Here is a 23,251-nt window from a genome sequence, read left to right on the forward strand (position 1 = left end):
AGAGAAATAGGATTGAGCTATAGGAAAAGATGGGTAATATACAATGAGTACAAGAACACAGGAGGAACAATAAGATTGAATCAAACAAAGGAAACTACAGGTAGGAATATCAGCAATGTAGGAAAAGACAGATTGCTACTTACCATAAAGAAGACATGTCAAGTAGGAGACAGGCACAGTTAAAAGACACTTACATACAGTTTTCCGCCACAGCCTTCATCAGGAAAAGAGAGACACATTCACACACACACACACACACACACACACACACACACAAAAAAAATCAAGGACAACTCACGCACACACAACTGCCAACTCCAGCATCTCAGGCCACAATGCAACATCTCATGGGATGTAAACAGTAATCTAGAGGGGGCGGGGAAGGAGAAGGGATGGTGCGTGGGTTAGGAGAGAGATGAACACTGTCTGGTGGACTGTTCATGAAGTAGAATTTCAATAGGCAGCTTCAAGAGGTTGTGGGGCAGGGAGGCAGAGAAAAAAGAGAGTGGTGGGGAAAGAAGGGTGGATGCATTGGCAGAGGGCTGCAAATAAACAGGGTGGGAGATGAGAAAGGGGACAAAATGGGTGGAAACTATTGAGTGGAGGGTGTGGGGATGGTATGTTACCATAGGTTGAGGCCAGGATAATTACAGGAGCAGAGAAAATGTGTTGTAACCATAACTCCAACCTGCACAGTTCAGAAACGCTGGTGGTGGAGGCTCAGGTAGCGAAGCAGCCACTGAAATCAAATGTATTGTGTTCAGCTGTATGTTGCATCACAGGATGGTCTACTTTTCTCTTGGTCACAGTTTGGCAGTTGCCGTTCGTCCTGGTGGACAGCTGGTTGGCTGTCATACCAATGTAAAAGTTGTTTAATGATTGCACCAGAGCTGATAAATGACAGGGCTGCTTTCACAGGTGGCCCAGCCCATGATGGTGTAGGTTAAACTGTGACAGTACTGGAATAGAAAGTGCTGGGTGGTTGGAATATGATCCTTGTGGCAAGGGGTTGGGGTTTGGAGTGGCATAGCAGTGGGCTGGGATGTTGTGGAGGTTGGGTGGGCAATGGAGCACCACTTTAGGAGAGGAAATATCTTGCGTAGAATGTCCTTCATTTCAGGGCATGATGATAGCTAATCAAAGCCCTGTTGGAGGATGCAGTTCAGTTGTTCCAGTGAAAGTCTGCAGGGAGACTGCCTAATGGGCTCTCGAACTGATAATTCAATTTAGTACTCTGTTTTATTAGTCATACCTAAGCTGTTGGTTAACAGCGAGGGAAATCATAAAGTAGTTGCAACATCTGTTATGCCTCTTCATTAGATAACTGACTCCACTCGAACTCACTAGATTCAGAAACCATAGGACAAACACCTAGATGATGGGTATGTTTGCAGAAATTTTTTTAAAGAGGTTCAAAAGCTGAAATAAAAGATGCCCTGAGCATAATACAACATTAACCCAATTTTTCCCATAAAATCACACCCTAACGCTTCACTACAATGACCCTAACAGGCCAGGAAAATTGCCCATTACAGCAGTACACATTTAGTGTGCTTACTGAATCCAACTGCTGACTTTTAACTGCCCTACAGTTTCCTATGGTTGTTTGTACCTTAGGTAGTTTAGAAATATGCTGACACGTGGAATACCACCACTAGTCCAACAAGGACAAAGTACTACCAGAGTTGAGGAAGGTGCACACTGGCTCATGGTTGCGGCAAGTGCTAGCCAAAGGTAAAGAATGACCTTTAACAACCGACACCTCATTAAAAGTTCATGGACAGGTATGAGAAACTGAGTGCCTACTTGTATCCTGGTGTCAGATGTATGATGGCTTCTCTTGGGGAAGACAACAATTCCGAACAAAATGCCTGGGTTCACTGCAATGAAAGCAAAGCCCTTGCACCCTCTTGTGTTTACCCAAGGTGTTAAGTTTAGCATGAGCTACACATGCTACCTGCTCATCAGAGCTGTGCCTTGTACCCACTTGAGAAACACCAATGTACAATAACACTGGCTAGCTGTGTCTCTGCAGTGGTGCATGCTTCACTTTCATAGTTAGTCTGAAGTTCCCCATTGTGATGAAAATGAAAAACATGCTGATTAATTAAATCACTCTGAACTCTTTTGGAAAGACATTCTCTTAAAATGTGGCTATGCAACTCTCATATGCTGCCATGTTTAGCTAAGACAGTGCTAATCAAGTTGCTTAATGAAGGGGATATGACCTGTAAAGCTATCTCCCAAGAAATATTAAAAGCACTGATCTGCCTTTCCAGATTGGCTGGAAACAACAAAAACTTTACTAAACAAGGAACAGCGTCAGTTGCTAAATAATCTGTTCCTTGTATCATGCTGCAAAGAGGATTCAGAAGCTTGGCAAAATGACCAGAATCATGACCTATTTGGGTGCCCGATAGACCTTGGTCCCTGGTTTTCCATCGGAAGGCCATTATCCCAATGTGTAACCACTAACCCTGCCCTTTAAAGAAGGATCAGTTGTTACCAAACTTAAATCTTCAGTGCAATTAGTTAAGTGAGTAATCTGCACCTGAAGCCTATAAATTTGTGACTGAAAAGGGGAATGCTTTCTAAAAAAACCTATATTCTTGCCTAGATCACTGAGCAAGGCCAAATATTATTCCAGTGTGGCACTTACCTGACCAATATGCGCCATAATAATTTGCACTAGAAGCCCAAGGACACCACGAAGCCATGAACATAAGTCTGGTACATTACCATCTTCAGACTGGACATGAATATTGAGCGTCTATCTGAGCTGTTCCTAGTGCAATATATCCAACCTGGTCACTTGGTGCAATTCCATGTCAGTCAGAGAAAACCTGCAAACATCACCAGTTGTTAGTCTCTGAAGCAAGGGCAAAATTAATAAAAACATAAACAAATAAATACAGAAACAAACAGTGCTCAGTTGACTGGAAATCCCAGAAAGTAAACAACAAAACTTCGTTCTTGCTACCAAATGGTGCATTGTAACACTGTGTGTGCTTGACTTGCATTAGGAATGGCAGGACCATGGGGGTGAGGTACCGAGCATTGTTTGTTTAGAACATTTTTAAATTTGTTGGTCCACATAATTATTGTTATTGTGAATGCCATCTGAGCACCAGATAATTATTATGAATTAAAGTGATTTTAACAAGGGAATCACTATTTTGTTAGAAAGAATATAAAACAGAAACATTTAAACTTACAATGTAGGCAACAGATTCAGATGCTCTTTCAAGATTCATTTAAGTCCTACCCAAATGTCCCAACAAACAGTTTTAAGATTCTGTGGATAAGAAAAATAAACACACACATAAACAATAGTAAAGTTTTGATGAGTGAACACAGTAAAACAGAACTGCTTGGCAATAGAACTTGAAAGCAAAAACAAGTTACACATAAATGGGAGGCTGAGCATTGCAACATAGATTGACATGAACATGCCCGAGGCTCTCTAAATAAACAACATGGTTACGTGTTGAAATAAGAAAGAAATTGGTGCACCACAACAGGGCAAACGGGGAAGATGCAAAAAATATTCCAAAAACTCTGCTACTCATTCCACTGTCCAAATATAATGAAGATCATCACTGCATGAGGATAATTATGGTGCCCACCCAGTCTTAATAGGTCCAGGAGCAGCATCCCTTTGTATAAACCAGCACCAACAGCAAGCTCTAAAAACCAGAAGTTGCCACGGGCTGCATGTCCTCTGGTTGTGGCATGCCCCTGGTGCAGGAACATCCTCCTTTGCATGTTTATGCTTGTTCTCCTTCCTCAAACAGCATGATCAAAAATAGAGTCCATTCATACTGAGTGCCTCTTAGCCTAAACAGACTGCCAACAACCTCTTTCACTGGAAACCATCAGAAATCTCTCCCTGCCTGGTACCCTAGCCTGCTCTGTCCAATCAAACCAAAGAGAGTGTCACATTGCAGCACCACAGACCTACAAACCAGGTGCTAAGTATCGGCCTTGCAGCATGGCTCACTTATGTACATTGTTCTAAATGTTAACCAGGCATAGGCCTCTGAATAAAATATTACTTATACATAAATTCATAGATATTTTAAGATACAGCGTGACTGTCTCTGTTGTGTTATTATTTCTGCTGAGAAATATGAATGCTGAATAGTCTCTTAGTGCTGTTGTTTATAACTGTCTAATTTTTGAAAGTGAAAGAAATAAGTTAAACTTTTCTCCCTGGTAAATAACTTTTCAATACATGTTCTTTTTGCAGAGACCTCGAAGAGCTTTTCTTTCTGGTACATACAGTGCCACAAAGCCACCTCCTCCGTGCCCTCAACCAGATCCTAGAGGAACAGGTGGCATTGTTGGAAGTGAAGATTGTCTATTCCTGAATGTCTTCACACCAAAAGTATGTACCATATCTTGTTAAATTTAAAATAGTATTTGTGCTCAAACAGAATTGTGTCTACTGTAAAAAATTAAGTTATTAAGCCATTGTACTGGAGAATTGGGAAGAATAAGTTCCTAGAAAAGCATATACAAAAAGAAGAGTCTGTAACTCTTCAGAGTGACCCCATGTGATTTAATGTATTCGCCCTAGAGCTATTATTGCTCACAAGAAAATGAGCGTTGAGAGAATACTGCTGCTAAATTGAGAACAATCAGCAGATAATTGTATACTTTTCACATTCGTTCAGACAGGAGTTTCAAAGGGACATATATAGATGTGAGTAAGTACTGTGCTTTGCATAGGATCATGTTGATAAAGCATTCTGTAGTGATGTGTAGTGACCAAATAAAAAAAAAAAGGTCTTGAATTTTTTGGCATTGTCAAGTCATGTTGTTTCTAGACAGTGCATTGTGCTTATTTTCCATGTCATAAGATCAAAGAAGGTTTCATTATCACTAATTATGGGATTAAATAGGTCTAGGAGTGCTCCACAGCATGCTGAAGCTCCTATGCAACCCCAGTTTCAAGTTCTTCTTAAATGACTTGAATCGCCAGTATGTGCATTGTTGTAAAAGAACATCTTCAGTACACATCTGCTACAACATTCCCTAGTTTTGATGAATTTTTGCCTGTGGAAGCAGTTTGAAACTCAGATACTGGTGTAATTGTATAAACTGTTTGTACATGACTTGCCTGGACAACCAGGACTATATCTGTGTTGACCTTTATTTCCCTGTTTGCTTGAAAAATGAAGATGAATTCATGAAACTCTTCTCTTTTAGCTCCTGGTAGAATGGGTGTATTAATTATTAATACACAGCCAACAATCATATCTCAAATAATGAGTTATACCAAAAGATCTACTACAAATCAGTGAATAATTACTGGAAAAAGGGCATAAACTACTTTTAGACTGTATTTCCACCATGAAAATACAAGAATGCAGTTTTAAAAAAGTATCATTCTTACACTTACAGATGGGCCTGACAATGATTACTGGTTCCTTAAAACATGTGAGGTGATAATGAAACTGTGTTCTGTTTACAGAAACTTTGACATACCAAGAACCCACCTGAATTAAAACAGGCAAACCTTTAGGAGAACATACTAGTGGAAAAAGCTGCATGAGTTGCTGAACATTAATAAGGAGTTGTCTCTTTTGGAGACATTGTGGATATATTGTCTAATGAACTGAAATAGTTCAGGGTATGGAAAGAGCTGTTGATTTAAAAAATATAATGAAATGAGTTACTGATGAATTAGCGAAAACAGCTTCATTTATTCATACAGTCAGTGGAATAGTTCTGCCAAAGCACATAGCGACTGCAGAAACAAGTTCAAGAGAAAACTGATTCTGTAACCAATACAAAGGTTGGATACATGTTGGCCAGTCGACAGATGTTTTGATTAAAACATCATTTGAACTGAAAGGTAATCTGCAGTCCATTGTGGTCATTATGGAATATTACTGAATAAAAGGACAGATTACAAAAAAGAAAAAAATATCAATTTATTTCAGACTCTTGGATGATGAAGCCAAAGGGTTGTAGGGTGCAGGTACATAATGAAACTGATAGCTACCACTGTTACCAGCTTTTCAAACAACAGTGAACAGATATTATTACCCACACTTGCACAAAGTCTCATGGGAAATACAGAATGAGTTTGTAGGTAACATACAAGACACTTTGTAAAATCTTCTGAAAAATTTGGAATCAGATAAACTGAATGGATGGAGAATGGGTGAGATGGCTAATGAAGGATTGCTGAAAAATGTCTTATGGTAGCTGGAGAAGGGTACTATGGAAAAAATCTTCATTATGAAAAAGGACATCATGATTGTAGAACAGGTTAGCCAGGATCGTGAGGTGAGAATGATCAACTACATCATTAATTGTGTAGATGGATAGCAAACTGGAAAGTTCCAGTATGACAGACTATGGGAATTGGAATTTAAATGATGTTGGAATTGAGGCAGGAACAAATAAGTGCTGTTATGGAGAACACAGCAGATTGAGGAGGAACTAGGAAGTTAGAAGAAGTTCTAGATGCAGCCTATTCTAGAACAGAAGCAATGAAGATGAATCAAAAAGAACTAATCCAACAAGGAGACACTAAGAACAGGACAGTTAGAAATGGGACAGAATCACAAATAATGAAAATCACATCAATAGTACAAGAGTCAGATGAAAAAGTAAATACATTAAAAGCTAAGATCTGTGTGTGAGTCCAAAAGCAAGGTTTTTGCAATTTCCATGAAGTTGTATAACAAGCTATTTGAAGTGAATGGTCAGGCTCCCAGGTTCTACATGAGTGGGGTTTTAGTTTGTTTTTTATTTGTTTTATGCATGTTTCATGGATCCATAAAGTGATGAGTTTGCCCTGAATGTGGAAAGTGTCAAGATTATATTACATATATTTACATGTATGTTCAATTACACTTTACCATTCAACAGATTTACAATGGATACTATAATATTACAAATAAAACAATAAATGACTTCAGTGGTGACACACACACACAACAGTTTGCCTGTCACAGTTGTTATTGTACTACTGGGTAATCAGTTCAGCAACATAAAAACAATAAAAATACACATTCACACAATACAATGAGTGAATCAAAGTAGCCTAATGTACATGAAACACTTGCAGCAACATTTGTCAATCATGAAACTATTTAGCTACGTTTTCCTAGGCAATCTCACATTTAGAAATTCCTCAACTAAGCACAATGAGTAATTCTAGAGAAATTCAGGAACTGTTGTAGGTTAGTTTGGAAAATGGATTCACTATTCCTTGGATTTTCAAACTCAGTGGAAACAAAGTAAAAAATATTTGCACCAGCATACATGGCACTTCTGTGCATCATTGACAGATTTTTTGATTGGTGGTGTATAGCATTCTTATGTCTAGTGTCATGCAATTGGATTGTTGAGTGGTTGTTTACAATGAAGCATATAAGAGAGAAAATGTAGTGTGAAGCAGTGGTAAGAGGCAAGAGCTATGGGAATATGAACTAAGCTGGTGTGATGTCAAGTTGGTTGGACATTAAGGTAGAAGAATAATACTATGAAGCCAAGCCAGGTTTGAGTGTTGCTTGTGTACTAGGATTAGACTGCTTAAGAGAAAATAAAGGAGCTATATATTGTGGAAATAGGACTGTAAGAATTAAAAGAGATAACTCGACTGCAGGAGGAAACTTTTAAGCAAAGAAGTACAGAGAAAAACAGTCACATAATCACAGTGGATTACCTGACTGGAGCTAATGAGAGGAATTGGGACAGCTAGAATGGAAGCAGAAGTGCGGATCTCAGATGAAAGTGACAGATGAAATAACAAGAGAACTCAGAGCAAAAGGTGACAAGAAAATTATGAGAAGTCTTTCGATTAAGTCTGAAGATGAAAGATATATCTAAGGAAATTTAGGTGAAAACAAACAAGATGGAGAAAGGATTTTGGGGGGTTTGCAGAGTGATCAGTTAGTCAGTAGTGTAACCCACTCATTCTAATAAACAAAATAAATGGGGGACTGTAATTATGCTGGAAATGAAAAAGGCAAATTAAATTACTAAAGTCAAAAGAGACAGACTGCTAAGCTAGCCATTCATTGATAGTCATAGATTTTTCCTGTTATACCAGTGAAAGGAATTCATGAAGGAAATTTCAATAACAGCAGAGAGCTGTTCTGAACAAATTATTTGGAACCAAATATAAAACTCTGGAACGTTAAGTTAGTAGACTATTTCAAGCAGTTGTGCATCATAATATTTGAGAGGCATTATGTTATAAAATTTCACAACAGTATCGTGGGATTACACATATGGCAGAAAACCATACAAATTCTCAGTAAATTAGTCAGGGAAACTCTTCTGCGCTCACACAGTCCAGAAGAAGAAATCAAGCACCTGATGTTCCTTCTGTACACAGGGCTGCCCACAGCAAGTATTGCCAGGATAATGGAGAAGCATAACATAAAAACAATTTTTCACCCAACTGTTAAACTCAGGAACATATTTGGGTCAGTCAAAGACCAACTATGGCTGTGGGCACATGGTATCTGCAGCATCTATTGCAAGACTGGCATGTAGTGCATCAGCCAGACAAAGTGATGCATCTCATAGCACTGTTCAGAACATTTGAGGAGCATTCACCTCGGCAAAATTGACAAGTCTGCAGTGACAGAGCCCGATGAAGGAAGTATGTATGTTTTTGAACAGACAATGATGCTGTACTGTGCCAGTGGGTTCAGGGATTTGTTCATCAAACAGGCAGTGTAAATAAAAGTACTTGACAATCTTGTCAACTGGCACAGTGGTTTCCAACTCAGCTCCACATTGGTGTTAACAAAACTGTCGTACGTCAGAATCACTGTGATGTGAAAGTGACAGAAAAAGCAGGTGAAATAGACATGTAGCATGAGAACCCAATGCTAGGATGCTGGGACCGCCCCCCCCCCTCCCCCCTTTCCCACACTGCTAGCGCCACCCCCCCCCCCCCCTGCCCCCACCCCCCACCCCTGCCCCACCACCACCACCAGCACCACTGGGCACAACATCCAACATCTCTTCCAATGACATACAACTGATCCACCCATTGGGTTCTTGGCAGAGCAGTTGCAATACAGGAGCTATAAAGGAACAAACTGGACATGACACCAGGACTTTGCCTGAAGATGACAAGTGTGTAAGTCATTAAAATGTTGTGACAACATGACGTCATAACTTGGCCGTAGCCCAGAAAGATTTTGTCAATGCACATAATTACTTCAGTTACCAAATATTATCAGATTCAGTTGCATGTTGAAGAACAATACAGCTGATGTATCAAGCATGTGAATCATGCAAACCAATGTGCCTAATCCACCCTTGTTTCCTGTTCTTAAACAGAATTGTCAGTGATGTGTTGTATGCCATGTTAAGCAACTGGGAACAGGCATCCTCAAGGCAGACAGTTCCTTTATGCCTAATCACGATCTCAGCCAGTTTAGTGGTAATTGTACCTATATAAAATGCTGTACAGTGGACCTGAATTTAGTTGATAAAGATAATGGTTTGGGACTGGCATTAGGTTTAACTAGAATGTTACATAGATTAGGAGGGCAAAGGAACCATTATCCCTGTCTCAAGGTAACTACCAGTGCAATTGTCCTCACTGTAAAGCCTGTTTCATATACCCACCCACTACCACCTACTCCAGCCCCACTGCTGGTAAATGCTACAACATAAAAGGCAGAGCAAGTTATGAAACAACACATGCTATTTATCAGCTAACGTGACAACTAAACAGCTGTGAGTTACACAAATGGCCACCACCAAACTGACTGAGTTCATGAATGGGATAAGAGATGTCTGTTTTGGGGGGCACCTGACACTCAGTTGCTTAATAGGCTCTACAACCTGAACAACATGTGGACTCTTTGGATTCTGCCACTGATACTATTACCCCTAAACTTTGCAAATAGGAACTTGCCTGCCAACACATCCATGCATTCCCACAACCTCATGGACTAAATTTCCATTAACATATCTCTCATGTTTTTTTCTGTTTTTTGCTTTTTTTCTGGAAAACCAACAATATTGTCCCCTTCAAAGTAGTTCCTCTCAACAGCAATACACCAGTGGAATCATTGTTACCAGTCTTCGTAGCAGTGCTAAAAGACTTCAACTGGTAGGGTGTTTTTACATGTCAGTCATATTCTTTTCAATGTTCTCTAGAGTCCAAAAATGATGGTCTTATAAGACATTCTTCAATTTCAATAAAAGAAAAAAGTCACAAGTATTCAGATCAGGTGAATAGGGGGAGTTGGGGAGGGGGGGGGGAGGGGAGGCCATGGAACAACAGGAATGCCTTTTGAGGTAAAAAATTCTGTGATGGAATTGGCTGTGTGACCTGGGGTGATTTCGTGATGCAACATCCAGTTGTCTGCACTGTCTGGTCACACCCAATTCACCCTTTTCCTGTGCCTTTCAAGGACTTCTTTATAAAATAAGTGATTGACATTTTGTCCTGGAGGATCAGTATCACAAGAGCAGGCACACGTTCAATGTTTTTGTCAGCTTTTGAAGTTGAATTTCTCCCTGGGGAAGGTTCATCTGCATTGTGTTCTCAGCCTTCCAAAAATGATCCGTGCCAGTGAAGAAATTGTGCTCTTGATAAGGAATGTTCCCCATAGGCAAGTTTCAACTTTTCAGATATTACACTCAAGGATTCCCCAGGTGTAACACAAAACTTGATGATGTGACATTGCTCTAAGTTCTGCTTTCTATTTTCGTAACACACAACAAAAACACAACTTCACTGATGGCACTCTCAAAAATCATATGATGGCTGTACAGAGCTGAAACTTGGACTGAGCATCTGGAGAGGATGAATAATGGTCTACACAAGTGGAACTACACACTGTTGCCAGATCACTCACAGTAGTGTAAGTCTCATTACTTTTCTCCCTCTGTTTGTGTGACAGTTGGTCACACTGATATGAAGAGTGCTTCATGCATTGTGTGTAAACATGTGCATGCTGCACTGAGGCGCTTAGTCTTGGCTTGGCAGCCGTTGAGAATGGAGCTCCCATTGGATGATACCGCCAAGTGAGAATTTCATGCAGTTATTCAGTTTTTGAATGCAAAGGGCACTGCACTGACTGAAATCCATCACCAATTGATGGAAGTGTACAGTGAGTCATGCATGGATGTCAAAAATGTTTGTAAGTGGTGTAGAGAGTTTGCAGCTGGTCAGTCCGAAATTCATGACAAACAAAGAAGCAGGAGACCATCAATTTCTGAGGAGACAGTGTTTAAGGTTGAGCAAAGCATGCGTGAAGATCTGATGATCATCCTGGATGATCTCCACACGTTGGTTCCTGAGGTTTCCCAAAGCACCACTCATAGAATTTTAATGGAAACATTGAACTAACGGAAGATGTGGTCAAGATGAGTGCCACGCATGCTGACTGAGGACCACATGCGGCAAGTTGATGCTTCCCGTGCATTTCTTCACTGTCTTGCAGTCGAACAGGACAACTTTCTGGATTCAATTGTCATGGGTGACAAAACCAGGGCATATTACTTTACACCTGAGACCAAGCAACAATCATGCCAGTGGCGGCATCCTTCTTCGCCAAAGCCACAGTAATTCAAACAAACACAGTCCGCTGGTAAAGTCATGACAACCTTTTTTGGGACTGGAAAGGGGTGTTGTTGGTCAACTTTATGCCCACTGGGACCACCATTAATGCTGACCGGTACTGTGAGACTCTGAAAAAACTCAAACGGGCAATTCAGAACCGGAGAAGAGGAATGTCAAGCAGGGGTGTACACATTGCTCTGCAAACTGTTGCTCTCCTGCAATAGCTTCAGTGGAACATAAACACCCACCCACCCTATAGTCATGACTTGGTGCCCACTGACTATCACCTGTTCCCTAAGTTAAAAGAACATTTGGCTGGAAAGCGATTCATCTCCGACAACGAGGTGAAAGAAGAGGTTCATAACTTTCTGAACAGCATGACAGTGAGTTGGCATGACATGCCACAGTGTCTACAAAAATGCATCGACAGAAATGTTGATTATGTCAAAAAAAAAAGCTAAATGTTCAAGCTGTAAACTGATGTAAACCATTGTAGAAATAAACAGGTCTATGTACTTATAAAAAAAATAGGAGACCTTTCTCCTGGAATTACCCTCATACTATTCAAGCCCAACTATCATAAAATTCATCAGAGTATTTTTTTAAATGACATTTCCTAATGATCAGCATGACTAATGCCACTCCTGCTTTCTTTTTCTTTCTTTCCTCATGTCTCTTTCTTGTCTATCTCCTGCTCATTACTTCTTTATAGTTATCCCACAACTTACATGCTTTTGTCTTCTTCTTTGTGCATGACTACTTTGCCATTATTCTTTCTTTATATACACCACAAATAAAAAAAGATGTAGAACCATCATAGTTCTTATTTACATATACAATGTGGAATCATCTTAGTTTCTAGAGGGGAAACATTCCACGTGGGAATTCTTTGCATTTACATATGTCTACCTGTGTCTGTATATGTGCAGATGGATATGTGTGTGCGTGGGAGTGTATACCTGTCCTTTTTTCCCCCTAAGGTAAGTCTTTCTGATCCGGGATTGGAATGACTCCTTACCCTCTCCCTTAAAACCCACATCCTTTCGTCTTATCCTCTCCTTCCCTCTTTCCTGATGAAGCAACCCTGGGTCGCGAAAGCTTGAATATTTGTGTGTGTGTTTGTGTGTTTTTTATTGTGTCTATCAACATACCAGCATCTTTGTTTTATATAATAGAGGGAAACATTCCACGTGGGAAAAATATACATAAAAAACAAAGATGCTGTGACTTACCAAACAAGAAAGCGCTGGTAGATAGACACAATAAAAAACACACTAACACACACACAAATTTCAGCTTTCACAACCCAAGGTTGTTTCATCAGGAAAGAGGGAAAGAGGGAAAGAGAAGAGGACGTGGGTTTTAAGGGAGAGGGTAAGGAGTCATTCCAATCCCGGGAGCGGAAAGACTTACCTTAGGGGGAAAAAAGGACAGGTATACACTCGCACACACACACGCACACACACACACACGCATATCCATCCGCACATACACAGACACAAGCAGACATTTGTAAAGGCCTTTACAATCTGCCTGAATTTACGATTACAGTAACTAAAACTCGAAATTACACCTCCTATACGAAACTCACATGCAATGTAAGTAAGAATCTACGAAGTAAACACAGAAAGGAAGCTATATACGTATCTTTCTGCACTGTCAATGTGCACCAACCATAATACACGTCTTCTCTTCAACAAGGCTAAGATAAGAGTTTTTCTCAAGAGTACCTTCTCAACTGTTCTCATTATTATAACAATGGTCACTGACACAATTAGCACAGAATAACATAGAAGCTCCATGGTTCTTCCACACACTTTCACTAAAACTTCCATGGATCGCCCGACAAGTACTTGTCATTGCTGTTCGACCGATGCATCTACCTTCCTCTCGCGACTGCATTTCAAACCTGCACATACAAACATGTGATACACATTAAGTAGGATTCTATCATCCCACACTCACATCTAAAATATTGTGTGTTTGAGATAGTAGAAGGCCGAGTGGTTCTAGAATTTACACCAAAATTCTCGAATAGCTACAAGATGCCAATAATATCAGAATGACAGGAAGTGCAAAGTGGCAAAACAGGACTGGCTGTAGGAGAAATGGAAAGCTGTAAATGCATTGTTGATGATAGAAAAGGTATGTGCTGCTTATAGAAAAATTTAAGAAAACTTTGGAGAAAAGAGAAGCAACTGTACGAACATTAAGAGCTGAGATGACAGTCCAGTACTAAAGAAAGAAGACAAGGCTGAGAGATGGTATGAATATATTGCAAGAAAAGGAAAAAAAACATGATGATAATAGTATGAAAAGAGGAGAAGTAGCAGATGATGCAAAACTGCAAGAATAAAATTGATAAAGCACTGAATGACCAAACTAAAGCAACGCACCTAGAATAAACAACATTTATTCAGAATTATTAATCCTTTCATTCTTAAACCTCATTTTACTTAAACATAAATGACAAATAAGAGGTCTAAAACTGCCTTCTATAAGCTCAAGTTGTCCATACATGTCTTATTCCCTCCATGGCCCTAGTATTTTTCTTCAAGTTCAAAAGCATCTCACTAGATGGGAACACTAGGGAGACATGGGACATAGATGTCTCAGTGCTCAAAACTGTGTATTATTTTAGAGGGACATACGTGTCTCATCAACCACAAAAGGGTGACTTGGGAGAAGCAACCATGACAAAGTTGATCAACCTAGTATACACGTTAATGAGAGAGGTAAAATACTTCCAGACTTCAAGAAGAATTTGACCGTCTCACTACCAAAGCAGTTAGTGCCAAGTGTGGGTATAAAACATTAACACAAACTATCTACAAAGGGATGAAATAGCTAGTAGAAGCCAACATGGGGGATGATTAGGTTTGGGTTTGGAGGAATATAGAAACATGCAAGTGATTCTGTCCCTACAATGTATATTAGAAAGATAGATCCATATTTATAGCATTTTTAGATTTAGAAACAGCTCTTCCCAATATGAACTTGAATACAGTCATTGGAATTCTGAAGTTATCAAGGGTAAAATGTGAGGAGAGAAAGATTATTTAAAGCAGAATGTATTCCTAACAGTGAAAAGACAAAAAATGGAGACAGTAATTGAGAAACAAATGAGACAAATTTGTAGCCTATTAGTATGTATATAGTAAAGGAAACCAACAAGAAATTTGGAAAATGAATCAAAAGTCAAGGAGAAGAAATAAAAGTTTTAAGGTTTCCTGATGACTTTACAGTTTTGAAGTGATGATAAAGGACTTGGAAAATTATTTGAGTGGAATAGATAGTGCCTTTAAAATAGTTTACAATGTGGCCAATAAAAGTAAAACAAAAGTAATAGAGTGTAGTGAAGTAAGTCAGGGAATGCTAAGGGAATTAAATTACTTGATGAGACCATGAAAATAGTAAACAAGCTTCACTGTCTGGGGTGCAAAATAGCTAATGTTAGCAGAAGTAAAGAGGTTGTAGCAGTAGACTAGCAACAGAAAGAAAATACATGTATCTTATATTCTGTGTATATATAAACTGAAGTATGCTGATGCATTCTGTCTGTATGTTTGGATTAATCTCAAGAACTACTTTCAGGATTTTGATTCTGTTTTCATTACTAAATAGACTAATTTCTGAGAAAGGTGTGTGTATATAATTTATAAATATTTTGTGCAAATTGACTAAACTATGTCTCCCACCACTGTGAAAACACTGCCATTGCCACTTAGCTGTGAATGACAGAACTCCTAGGACTCACAGTAGTTCTTGTGGTGCTCTTTACCAATGTTACATGGTGAAGGATGCTTTGTACCAATGTCACATAGGAGAAAGTGCTTTTTACCATTGGTACAGGGCAAAGGATGCTTCATAATGATGCATGACAGGGGCTGCCCAATACTAATGTTACATGGGAGAGGGCACTTCATACTGATGTTGTGTGGTGGAGGGTGCTTCTTACCAAAGTTACATGACAGAGATTCCCCCATACCAATATTGTGTGGTCGAGAGTGCTTTGCACCAGTGTTGCATGGCAGAGGGTGTACTGATGTTGTGAGGCAGAGGGTGCATCTTACCAAAGTGGTGTGACAAAGAGTTCTTTGTGCTGTTATTGTGTGGTGGAGGGTACTACTTACCACTGTTGCATGGCAGAGGGTCCTCCGTACCAATGTTGCTAGGTCACATGTGCTTCATACCAGTATCGTATGGCAGAAGGTGCTTTGCCAATGTAGTGAGCAGAGGATGTTTCTGTGCAATGTAATGTGGCAAAGGGTGGTTTATACCAATGTTGGATGGCAGAGAGTGCTGCATACCAATGTTGCATCCTACCAGTTTTGTGTGACAAAGGGTATTTTCTACTGATGCTATGTTGAGAAATGCAGGAAAAGGTTACACAGAAAATATAGTTCATGCTGGACTGATGCTGGAGTCAACTGGTCAGCAAGTGAGCATAGCCTGTGCTGAATCCATTGCAATTGGGTGGACCACACATTACTGGTACTCAATTCTGTCAGCTAGTATGTGGCTGTAGCTCACATTGAATTGGGGCTGCAGCTGGATGTATGAGATGTCACTCCAAATTCCAGTTAAATTCAGAATGAATAATTTGTACCTATGAGAACTTTCCTGGTGTACACTGCTTAAAACATTGAAGTTATATGTTTTTTAAGGGTGAAGAGCCCCTTCACACCTGCACCAATGTGGTGACTATCTCAGAAGATCTACTGTCATCTCTGTATTTGTTAGTTATTAATCGAGGGCTTCATGGGATGGGAGACCACGATGTCATCCATATGTCTGGGTAGGATTAACCACTAATGTAGTTGCTTCAAGGAAATAGATAGTGGATGAAAAGCAAATGAAGGGTAATGGTTTAAGGGCAGAGGGAAAAAAGTGACAAGGAAAGAAACCTCTGTGATAGTCTGGTTGGGTAATAACAGCAGTAGCAGTTTTCTTGCTATCTGCGACAGATCATGCTAGGGTGAGGCTGTTATTAGTTTTGAGTGCCATGCAATGCATGGTTCCATTGTCATAGTTTAGGCTGTCATAAAGAGCGACAGTCCTATCAAAGAGGGGTACTGCTGGGCCAGGCACCTATGAGTCTCCTGAGCCAGCTGCAGCATTTGTACCTGCAACAAAAGCCAAGATCGTTATGAGTGGTCGATTGGTCATAAATCGATCGCACTGTGCAAGGGATTTGGTTGGGTTTGTTTGTGTTTTAGTGTGCTGTATGGCTTCCCTTCATTGCTGGATGGTAAGCTAGTTTACAGCTGGCAATACCAATTAGCTGTGCTGTGCAGCAGGGGCTCACAAATATTTGCTGTGTTTGTCTGTTGGTGCTACCCACAGGTGGTTAATTGTCCCTAAGTAGTAGTGTTTCTAGATGGTTATGTTTCTACCCAGGTTGAGGTTGAAAGTATTGTTCAAATGTCTTGTTTTCCTGTATAGTCATGTGGCATACATGGACCCCAAAACCCTCCTATTCAGTGTGCTTTGCCTGTTGAGCATAGTGTAAAGCTGTTTGAGCCTCATGTTAGCTCGGTTGGTCATATGTATATGAAAGTGATGCTGTCTAATATTGTTCACTGAGTTCTTATCAAGACTGTACATAGAAGTCCATCAACAAAAGTATCACTTTGATCACTTTACCAACAAGTCATCTGGCCATTGATACTTAGCACTACTTGTGCAAAGCTGAGGTGGGTTGTTAGGCCAAGATAAATTTAAATTAGCACATACTTTCTGAAAGTTTTTTTTGTAGCTTTATATAGAAGTGAAACATGGACAATAAAAAATACAGACAAGAGAAGAAAAGCTTTTTAAATATGGTGCTATAAAAGAATGGTGGAGATTAAATGGGTAGATTGATTGAGTAACAAAGAGACACTGAATTGAACTGGAGGGGAAAGAACTTCACAGCACAATATGATTAAGGCAAAGTTTAGGTTGATAGGACTAATTCTTAGGCACCATGGAACAGTTAATTTGATGATGGGGGACAGCACGTTGGGGTTAAAGTTTTAAAGGGAGACCCTGCTTGACTGCAGTACTCAGGTTTAAATGGATGTAAGATGCAGTAGTTATGCAGATATGAGAAGACTTGGGCATGGTAGACTAGCATGGAGAGTCACTTCAAACTAGTCTTCAGACTCATGACAGCAACAACATTAATGGAGTGAAGTCACATAAGAAGGCTTATTTAAGATATGTGTGGGAAGACAGATAGTGGTAATGGCTTCCTTTTTTAGTAAACATTCTTCAAATACCAAAAACTCAAGCATGAAAACTATAGTATACATCCTTAAAGGACACAGAAAGTGAAGCAAATGGGAATGAACATGGTGGAGAATTTTAATGTAGTGTCATAGAAGGATTGTAAGAATGTACTGGTTTTAAGAAATGTGAACTGACATAGTATAAATAACATGGGTAAAGAATGAATCCCAATGTAATAATATGAAAAGTACAGACTATATTCTGCAAGATTCCCTCATGTATATTACAAAGATGCTTACAGTTTCTCTCTAATGGCTTCAGTATTTCAGTAGTCTGATTTAAAAAGCAATTGCTTATTGAAATACTACTGATTGTTCATACAGTAGATGTACATATGGTATGAAATTTGTAATGAGGTAATGATGGGTGATGTATGATATGATAGCAGAATAGGATTATATATGGTCATTTATAAGCAGTGTGAAATGCAGCAAGCTGAAATGATTCCACTTGCCCTTATGTCTAAACTAAATAAAGAGCAACTTTATTTCTCCCATTTTCAAGACTAATCCTAACATAGACAGTGTAGAAAAAGATAGATTGCTACTTACCATAAGGATGACACATTAAGTTGCAGACAGGCACAATTAAAAGACACTTACACTTATGCATAAGCTTTTGGCCCTTTGTCAGAACAAGAGAAAGACACACATACCATTCATTCACACAAGCAAGCACACCACATACACACATGGCTGCCAACTCTGGCAGCTTGGACCAGAATGCAGCTTTCCTTTCACATAGAATGGAAGCAGCAGTCTGGAGGGGGGGGGGGGGGGGGGGGGGATGGGAGGGGATAGCAGTGTACAGGTGAGGAGACATTGTCTGGCAGAGTGGGCAGGGACTAGACTGCCAACAGGGCAACATCAGGAGGCTGTGGGGAAGGGAGATGGTGAAAACAGAGCTCTCTTAATTATCTCACCCTCAACTTGTTAAAGTACTATCCCCATCCTAACAGTTTCTGCCCCCTTTGTCCTATCACCTACTCCCAATTCTCATCTCCCGCCCTCTTTGTTTGCAGCCATTTGCCAACGCACCTGCCCATCTTTCCTTAACTGAGTCAGGTGGCATAGTGGTTAGCACACTGGACTTGAATTCAGGAGTACAATAGTTCAAATCCGCATCTGGCCATCCTGATTTAGGTTTTCCATGGTTTCCCTAAATCACTTCAGGCAAATGCCAAGATGGTTCTTTTGAAAGGGCATGGCCAACTTCTTTCCCCATCCTTGCCTAATCCAAAGCAACCTATGACCTCGCTGTTTGGTCACCTCCCCCAAATCAACCAACCAACCATCTTTCTATGCTCTTCTGCTTTTTCACTCTGTTTTCCTCAGCTCCCTGCCCCACAACCTCCTGAAGCTGTGCCTATTGGCAGTCTAGTCCCTGCACACTCCACCAGACAGCACTCCCCCCCCCCCCCCCCCCTCCACCCTTACACTGCTATCCCTCCTGTTCCCCGCACCCTCCAGAGTGCTGCTTCTATTCCACGTGAAAGTTGCTTTCTGGTGCAAGGTGCTGGAGTTGGCAGTCATGTGTGTGTGAGGTGTGCTTGCTTGTGTGAATGAATAGTGTGTATGTTTCTCTTTCTTATTCTGATGAAGGTTGTGGCCAAAAGCTTATGTGTAAGTGTCTTTTAATTATGCTTGTTTGTCACTTAATGTGTCATCTTTACAGGAAGTAGCATTCTGTCTTTTCCTACATTGTTGAAATTCCAATTTAGAGTTTCCATTGTTTAATCTTAATATAGTATTTACATGTAATGTTAAAATTCTTTCATGAGAGGTGTTTTCTAATCTTTGTTGTGTAATGCATGACTTGCACTTGATTTTGCAATCTCTCAAAAATCTGTAATTTACAAAATATCACTATCTGGGAATGTTCTCATAAGAAATTTGAGAGTGTTCAAGTTGTAGAAGTACCCCTAATATTTCTGTTTATGAAAAGTGTGTGTACCATCAATGGAAAAATATGTTGGTAAATGAAATACTTCAGAAATAATTTTTTTAATAGTATTGGTGGACTTACTTTGAAAACACAGGAGACATCTGCATTGCTATAAATCTACCCATAATAGAGTAGTGTTAAACCCAATTAAAGTTATCTGACCCACAGTCAATCAAAATAATTCCACTTCTAAAGCTGTAGGAATATTGCCAGTAATTTGTATCTTTTATGTCTTTATTAATCAGTCTCTGCTAAGCATCAGTGAGTGCTGATATAGTCATTAATTGGTCATTTGCAGCTAGTCTCTGTCCAGTTGTCATCATTTGTGTATTTTGCTGAATGAACTATAAATGACACCAATCAAATCATGTATATCAACAATCAACATTTTCTATCCAGCTTCCAGATGGAAGTAGTGGATTACCAGTGCTGTTTTGGATTCATGGTGGTGGTTACCGTCGTGGCTCAGCATCTCAATATGGAGTGACACCACTATTGAATAAAAATGTAGTAGTTGTTACTATACAATATCGTCTTGGAACATTGGGTGAGTCACATCTTTGAGGTTTTTTCTTGGTATTACTGTGCCAGCTTTCTCTTTGTCTACAGCAAAGGAACAAAGGAGCTCTACATCTTCACTAGTACGTATCCTCCACGTACATATCCCCTTACCTGTACCACACCTTCCCCCCCTCCTCCCCACCATATCGCTGTCCCTCCCCCTCCGCACCCCATGTCTCCTCCTTATCCCCACCATTCATGCTGCATTGCTGCTTTCACCAGGCACAGTTGCTGTCCTCAGTCCAGCCACAGCAGCTGGAGACAGTCAACTTGTGTATGTGTGAGTTATGCTTGTGTGTTTTACTTTTGGAAAACGAATTTTGTGTGAATGCTTAAATGTCTAGCAATCTTTCCATTGTGGCTGTCCGCAACTCAATCTATCCTCTGTAGAGTGAGTAGCAGTCTATACTTATCATAATATTATCAAGTGAACATATGTATTGTGTAATGTACCAATAATAAGTGCTTTCAAGCTTGAGAATTGCAAAAATGTTAATTGAGTAAATATAATATTTAAAGAACTTGACTGATCTCTGCAAATGAAACTGTGTTGAAAAGTATATCAGAACTTTCAAGTATGTCATGCACATCAGACTACAAAAGCTGTTATGCATGTGCTTGCCTCACCATGGGTGCTGTTCATGAAGATGTCATCTACAAATCTGAAACAGACAAGGTATTTAAGGTGTTGTAGCATCCACTGAGAACCATTTCTCTCATCACCACTCTTGTCGATCTTTTCCAGCTCTCTTCTTGTTCTGCATATCACTGTCCTCTCCTTCCCCCTATCTCCTATCCCAGTTTTTTCCTCTAATGCCCACATCCACGTTCATGTGCACCTATTCGTAAACAGCCAGTGCTGCCTTGAATCTGTGTGTGAATGATAGACAGTATGCACTTATAGCAGAAAAAGAATGAATGCTTGAAAGTTGCTGTATGTTTCTGATATAATAAGAATACCTATGTGCAATGCATCCTTCTTTTGCAGTGAATGTTTGCCTTTCTTTATTTTTTGTTTGTTATTTCCATCACAGAGTTCCACTGCCATGCTATTGTCACTTTTAAGTTTTTAATTTTGTATTGTTCAGCTAACATCACAGCCCAGCATCATTTCATCTTCTTTCTTTGTTTTTTCTAGTTATTCCAGTATTCATCTTCTCTTTATGCTGCTTTTTCCTTCTTCAAGCTGTACAGCTGATGGTTTTATTCCCAAATACATTTTACCTTCTAAGTTTTGTTTATTTCTAAAGACAATGTTTCTGTTATTTCTGATTCTTGAACAGTGGCGGCATTAGGTGCCGGCAACTGCTGATGGCCTTGTGCTTGTGGGGGCCTTGCAAAAAAGTTGTTGAAGTTGTTAAAATTTTAGCTACTTAGTTGTCCATCTCTATTTCCATATGACTGTAGTAGTATTTATCTAGGGTTGTCTGGCAACATTATGACAGTTAAGCCCCATTACAAGATGCATCTAAGATGTACACCTATGCAGCTGCAGACTGGTTCTGATAGGCCTATTACATTACACAATTCATGCAGGATATACCTGCCATGAATCAGCGCATGTGCACTAGATGGCACAAACACATGGATCTCGAAGGAGACTTTTTTGTTGTAAAGTCGTTCATACAGATTAAAAGAATTTTGTAAAATAAATTATTGAACTATATACTTAGAGAGGAAGCTGATCGCCACATTAAAGAAAGATGCATGTTAAATGGAAAATACACTTACTTTTCTTTATACCACATTCACAACTCACTTGGTATGCACTGTTTTTCCAAATTGACACTTCGATCCAACAATAAGCAAATGCAACAGTGCTCTGTGGAAGAGACAAAACGGACAGGAGCACTGTCTTGGCCAGTAATGCCAGCTTTCTGAAACCAGTCCTATCAAGTGACACTTCACTCTTTTTTCAAGTTATTGAACTAGTACAAGTGAGAAAGTCTTTTATCTCTGAAGGTTTTGTTGTACCAATTTCAGCCATATGTACTAAAAGAACCCCACCGTATGGTAAGTCAGTATACAAATACATTTCTTGGCGTGTTTATTTGGCTGCTATCACACATGACAGAATAAAAGAAAAATATTCTGCCAAGTATGATAATCACACAGTCTGTTCGCTCTGTATTATGACACTGAGTACTTTAAGTACCCTACTATACCTATCAACATACTTAGCACAAAATGTTTTTCAGATCAGCGTGTCTGGAGGACCCTCAATAGACAGAGACATAGGGAGAAAATGGGAATCTGGTGCATCAAAAAGAAAAAGCTATGATTCCAGAATGAGATTTTCACTCTGCAGCAGAGTGTGCACTGATATGAAACTTCCTGGCAGATTAAAACTGTGTGCCCGACCGAGACTCGAACTCGGGACCTTTGCCTTTCACAGGCAAGTGCTCTACCATCTGAGCTACCGAAGCACAACTCACGCCCGGTCCTCACAGCTTTACTTCTGCCAGTATCTCGTCTCCTACCTTCCAAACTTTACAGAAGCTCTCCTGCGAACCTTGCAGAACTAGCACTCCTGAAAGAAAGGATACTGCAGAGACATGGCTTAGCCACAGCCTGGGGGATGTTTCCAGAATGAGATTTTCACTCTGCAGCAGAGTGTGCGCTGATATGAAACTTCCTGACAGATTAAAACTGTGTGCCCGACCGAGACTCGAACTCAGGACCTTTGCCTTTCGCGCGCAAGTGCTCTACCATCCTTTCTTTCAGGAGTGCTAGTTCTGCAAGGTTCGCAGGAGAGCTTCTGTAAAGTTTGGAAGGTAGGAGACGAGATACGGGCAGAAGTAAAGCTGTGAGGACCGGGCGTGAGTCGTGCTTCGGTAGCTCAGATGGTAGAGCACTTGCCTGCAAAAGGCAAAGGTCCCGAGTTCGAGTCTCGGTCAGGCACACAGTTTTAATCTG

General features: G+C 40.0%; 1 protein-coding gene across 1 annotated transcript in view; it reads left to right on the top strand.

The window, feature by feature from the left end:
* LOC124777324 (pyrethroid hydrolase Ces2a) overlaps positions 1-23,251 on the top strand; it is a 168,477-nt gene that overhangs the window by 18,533 nt on the left and 126,693 nt on the right. Inside the window, exons 2-3 of the mRNA XM_047252684.1 lie at positions 4,250-4,387; positions 20,174-20,321. Of these exons, the coding sequence (XP_047108640.1) occupies positions 4,250-4,387; positions 20,174-20,321 (286 nt within the window). The remainder of the gene's footprint in view (positions 1-4,249; positions 4,388-20,173; positions 20,322-23,251) is intronic.

Source organism: Schistocerca piceifrons, chromosome 2, assembly GCF_021461385.2.
Source record: "Schistocerca piceifrons isolate TAMUIC-IGC-003096 chromosome 2, iqSchPice1.1, whole genome shotgun sequence".
Taxonomy (NCBI): Eukaryota; Metazoa; Arthropoda; class Insecta; order Orthoptera; family Acrididae; genus Schistocerca; species Schistocerca piceifrons.